Source organism: Eurypyga helias, unplaced genomic scaffold (genome assembly GCF_000690775.1).
Source record: "Eurypyga helias isolate BGI_N326 unplaced genomic scaffold, ASM69077v1 scaffold29399, whole genome shotgun sequence".
NCBI classification, from domain to species: domain Eukaryota; kingdom Metazoa; phylum Chordata; class Aves; order Eurypygiformes; family Eurypygidae; genus Eurypyga; species Eurypyga helias.
The window spans coordinates 41,797-47,365 of NW_010270533.1; the positions used below are offsets into that span (position 1 = coordinate 41,797).

At 42.1% G+C, this 5,569-nt stretch overlaps 1 protein-coding gene across 3 annotated transcripts in view; it reads right to left on the reverse strand.

The window, feature by feature from the left end:
• The window catches only part of AP1S2 (adaptor-related protein complex 1, sigma 2 subunit), a 26,962-nt gene extending 22,051 nt beyond the window's left edge, over nucleotides 1–4,911 (reverse strand). Inside the window, exon 1 of one of the 3 annotated variants that reach the window (XM_010158488.1) lies at nucleotides 4,727–4,906. In XM_010158488.1, the coding sequence (XP_010156790.1) occupies nucleotides 4,727–4,905 (179 nt within the window). In that variant the 5' untranslated portion in view covers nucleotide 4,906. Of the gene's footprint in view, nucleotides 1–4,726 lie in introns of all 3 variants that reach the window. The other 2 variants (XM_010158489.1, XM_010158490.1) reach the window with 2 other exon arrangements.
• Nucleotides 4,912–5,569: the final 658 nt, after the last annotated feature.

Sequence of the window (5,569 nt, forward strand, 5' to 3'; positions counted from 1 at the left end):
GCGCACCCTTTGGCACATTAGTTGACATTTACGCTAATTACCAGCACTCAGGCCAAACCAATCTAAACAAAGCTTTCTTCATATTCAGATGAGCAGCATTGATTACGATGAAGTGTAGTTAAACTGTGCCCTTACAGTGCTTAAACCAAGCTGAATCACATACCAGCAGACCTTATCAAATTAAATTTGACTCAAATATTTGAAAATGTATCCACATGGGACAGTCCTTTTGTGCTTCCCTGTGACTTAAAGAGTCTCTTTTGAGGCACAGAGCTATTTTATGCAAATACACCCAAAACCAGAGGGGAACAGCTTGAGGATGGGGGGGGGGAGGGGTGGGGGGAAGAAGAGAGGGAGACTACGGAGCATAAAATACTTTGACAGAAAGTGGTCTGCTCGCCGTGCCCTCATTTAAAAAGAGGATATAACATACTTTTGACAGACTTCATTTGGCAGCTAGTGAGCAGACTACACATTCAAGCTCTGCCAACTGCAGCTTTGGAGAAAGAATACCAAAAAAATACTCTGTTAGGAGGGCCCAGGTATCTATCATTATATGCAGAAAATATTTTTCAAAATATTTTTTAAGTAGCAATCCTGACTAGTGGATCACTACTCAACAAATGAAAACTGCGGATTCAATAAGCCTACATGGCCATCAGTGGAAGAGTACAGACAAGCCAGCCATCGCTGCCAAGAGCATGAGCACACTACAACGGTATACCCTCCTTCTGACCCAAATTCTCAACAGAAATAGTTTATTGCCTTTTTTTTTTTTCCTGTGCAGGCCAAGGTTTCAGAAAAAAAGTGTCCACACAGAGTCTACAACAGATAAAACAGAGGTTTTCCCAAGGGTAGCAGCTTACATAGCAAGTGTCCATACAAAGATGAGCAGGTTACCATACTCTGGATGAAACAGCCTTCGGCTCTGCAGAAGCGCTGTGTCTCCCCCACGAGCCTGACAGAAACCGGTCTTTCATATGCACCCAGCAAAAAGGCAAATCCTGATAGTAAAGTATGCCACATCACACAAAAGGAAACATAGCAGAGTCTGGAAGAAATGTTCTGCTCTTTTTATTCTTACTGCAATTGTGTGGGTGGTTTGGTTTTGGGTTTGGTTTTTTTTTTTCCCCTCAGTAGGTATCAGTAGCAGAATCCTCAGTCCCAAATCCACTGCTTACACTCATTCAGGGAAATACTTTATGATAAACATTCCCCACTTGCCAGAACGCAGACCAAAAAGTTTGGAAAAATCACCTAAGAATGTAACATAGAATAGAAGAACAAAAGGAAACACAGGAGGTATAAATACCCATACGAATTCCTGCCTTCAGGTAGATGACCTTCACTTTCTTTTTTGCAGAAGGAAACAAATTCATGAACCCCCCAGACAGTTGCACTAGCTCAGCAGCGGGAAGCCTCGCCATCGGCAGGCAGTGCTTCCTGCCTGCCACTTCCAGCTCTCCCCCAGTACTCCGCTCGCAGGTGGGGTCAGTGATTCTGCTGGGGGATCAAGTCGCTGTGGAACTGGCAAACCCTACCAGTTCAGCAGTGTTCACCTACCAGATGACATGACACCTGCTTGAAGTCATCCCTGGAAGTTTGTCACCAGACAAAGCTGCAAGCCATAAGACTGTCAGCATGTAAGTCACACTGCATGTAAATTCCAACTGCAGAAATTTAAAGCCTACAGAGCTTGGCAGGAGCAGAGCTGAACTGCAGATGAAAACCAAGCTGCCTTTAAGAGGCTTAAGGGAGCCCAAGAATCTGAGGTTTGGTGACAGTTTATCATAGCTGACCCCGTGAAAACTGGGACCACTAAAGTTATGCTTAGCAAAAGGTTTTTTTTTCCCCTCCTCCAGAAGACTTACACATTTCTTTATTAAAACAAGAAGTTCTGAGACTCTAGGACAGAAGAAAATTAAGAGGGCAGAAATGACAGACCATTACCAATGCTACATGTATGAAACCAATGAAAATAAAAGCTATTTGCGCACATTCAGGTGCATTTTAAAGACACGTAGTTCTATTTTCTTGATGTTTCATTCAGAAACCATTATATAAGAATGAAATGCTACAGAGCTAAGGAGGGTAATCAAAACAGTACTGCTTTCTTGATAAATGCCAAGTATCAGAAGGCAGCAAAAGCTACGGGCTTGCCAATTCTGCATGACTTCATTCTGTTCTTGCAAAAAGGTACATCAAGGAGACCCTTGAGTATACTTCTAATAATGCCAGCCGTTCTTTGAGTCGCAGTATCTAGGCCAATTCTCTTACACCTGAAATGTTGACAGTAAATACACTCTACAAAGAAGAATAGCACATCCATTCCAGCATTTTAAGACTCGTAATAGCAGTACGCACATGCAACATGTACAACAGCACTATGTACGTACTTTTATAGCTTATACTGAAAAACATTTGCACCAGGAGGCTGAGATCCTCCCCAATAATAGATCAGACAAGAACAGATCTTAGTAAAGATGCTCAAGAGCCTTTTATCTGCTAGCAACTGTGAGTGCCTTCTGCAATTTCACAAACCACACAAAATTGCTGCAGGTGTGTTGCTCTTTTAGTCACCCACCTTTCAGAAAGTATTAGACTTTGACTATTACGGTTCACTCCTTGGGATTATCTATTGTTTTAACATCTCCCTTTTCAAGGAAATCATACTAGTTGGTATTCATCTATTTTAATTGCAGTGTGATTATACGAAAAAGTCCGTCCCACAAGCCTAAAGGCTGTTACTGTCATCAGATACAGGAATTTAAACTATCACCTCTTATATCCAGTCCTTCCAGTGATGTTTTAGCCTTACAAAACTCGCCAAAAAAGCAAAGTAAAACAAGATTTGAGAGGCCAACTGTGCCAGATTGGTTTGCAGACAGTGAAAAAAGCTACTGCAGTCAGCTGTGCACACCAGCAGTCTAGCAGATGGACTGCAGTCCACATCCAGCCGAAAATGGCCTAGATACATCTCCCAGCAAATTTCCTCATTCTCCTTGTCCACAGAACCCACAGCACACTACTGAGATGCACAAACAGCACAACTTTCAGCAACTCTAACAGTCATACCCTTTTTACAAAAGTATGTCATGGCAGGACAAGGAGCAGCGGGTTTAAACTGAAAGTGGTGAGGTTTAGATTAGGTATCAGGAAGAAATTCTTCATGGAGAAGGTGGTGAGGCACTGGAACAGGTTGCCCAGAGAAGCTGTGGATGCCCCATCCCTGGAAGTGTTCAAGGCCAGGCTGGACGAGGCTTTGAGCAACCTGGTCTAGTGGAGGGTGTCCCTGCCCATGGCAGGGGGGTTGGAACTAGATGATCTTTAAGGTCCCTTCCAACCCAAATCTTCCTATGAGTCTATGATTCCACCAGCTCCATAGACACGAAAAGATGTAACAAATAGTTGTTAGCAGCAATAAGCAGGCAGGTAGGAAAAACAGCTGTGTGGAATCAACTCACCACTAGCCTACCCATGCTTAATTTTTCTGACCTAGTCCCATAAAAGCCCAGCTGAAAGAGCACTTGCATGCATTACCGCTAAAGGGAGTGCACAAAGCATTTGAGCAAGCTTGTCTACATGTACGTACAAGAAGTTTTGCGAGGAAATCGAGAGGCAGAAGAACAAACTGTGTATGCTTTCTTTAAGCACAGCCTTATGCACGTTTCCTCCCCTCTCCTCCTCATGGTGTTACAGGACAACACACACTAGACGAGCAACATTCACGTGCATGACATTACATGCACTGAAGTGTAGATGAAACCAGGACTTAAGACAGCTACACATTTTTGATTCTACCCATTTGGTAGACTGGAAAAAAAAGTTACAAACTCTTCATTTCAGCACCATTTCTCCCTGTCCTCCCTACAAAGAGGATACAACAGTATTTATTGTAGGGCACAGATTATTTAGCAGCTCAAAGAGAAAAAAAAAATGCACAAATCTTCTGAAGTTTATAGCTAACTAGGGAAGGGAGATAACACCAGCTTTAGCTGGAAGAGATGCAGCCTACCAAATCAGGATGGGGACTACTGTTATTTGTGGAACAAATTATTTTCACATCTCTGTACTGCAATACATTCTAAAGATCAGCAGAGAGCTAAAAAATTCTTGCCAGACACTCCTGGGAAAGTTAAGGAACAACTGAAAAATGAACTATTCCAAAGAAATTATATAGTGCTTCCACCAGAAGAAAATTAGCCATTATTTCTACAATCTGGAGAAATGCCTCTTCATATTCATAGCAAAACAAACCCAAAAATATAAACAGAAGCAGCAAAAAAACAAACCAGGTACTCTGAAAGAATTATTTCCTTATTTCTATGAGCTTTAAAATAAGTTACATTTTCAAGTGATTTATGAAGTCACTGCATGAGGCAAGTGCTCATCAAATTTAGTTTTTCTTTATCACCTAATAAGTGGGTCCTATTTGTATCCATTTATGTACAGCATTAGTCTAAACAGAGAACTAAGAGCCACCACTCCCTGTGAAAGTAGAAGGAAACCCCATTTCTTTTCTTCAGCACATTTCTAAACGCATGAGTGGTTTTCTACACATGAATGATTCCTACTTGGTTATCAAATTAGATTCAAGGGAAAAGTCAGTCTTCTCCATAACCAGCAGAGAGAAGGAAAAAAAAAAAATCAACCTTCATTATTTTCTTGCTACTTATTACGCTGTTTGTGATGTATGGCAATTACGAGGTTAGTGAGACAGAACAACCTTTTGTAGACAATCTTCAGGTCTCTCCATTCCAGGAAGCTGCACATTTTCGGTTTGCGGGCTAATACTGTTTGAACAAGTTCCCTTGTGATTTTCTTCTTTTCTTTGTCAGATAATGGGACATACCACTTCTGGAGTCTCAGTTTTCCCTGGCGACTAAAAAGCAACATAAACTGCATCTGTTGAATTAGAAGGAAGAAAAATAAAAGGATTAATCTCAATCTCTTAGTTCCGAAGAGATTTCTGTGAGGAAATCCAAACAGGAAGGAAGATAACCATCCAAAGCATTATGTATTGCCATAGTGGTGGCAGATGTTACACAAGATGTGGAAGTACCAATAATACAAAGGATTCCGCTGAACAAGGTCGGTCAAAACAGAGACAGCAGAAAGGACACCCAAGTTTCAGAAACCGGTGTCGGAACCACCAGGCAGCGACTGCACGCACCCGAATTTCAGACAAACCACCTCCAGCGCTGGGATGGCTGCATTCGCGTTTACTAGAGAAAACGACAAAAAAAAAAAAAAAAAAAAGAAACCCAGCAGAGCCGCCTCCTTAAACATCCAAACTCATTTTCAATTCACCGGATTAGAGCCTTACAGCAGGAGCAATTTGCATTTAAGATCTTTCGGAAAAGGCTCAGAATACTTTAAAAGGCATTAAATCTCCCAGCGGAGAGTCCCGGGGCACAGAAGCCCGGTCCTGTCTCACGTTACACAAAAGGAGTAGAGATGAAGTGCCTTCCCTGCGGTCCTACGTTCCAGGTCTCGCTTCCCCTAAAGGAGCGATGTTGCAATTATATTTTAAGAGGAACTTGTCGGCTGTGTTTTCCCGCAGCCGCGA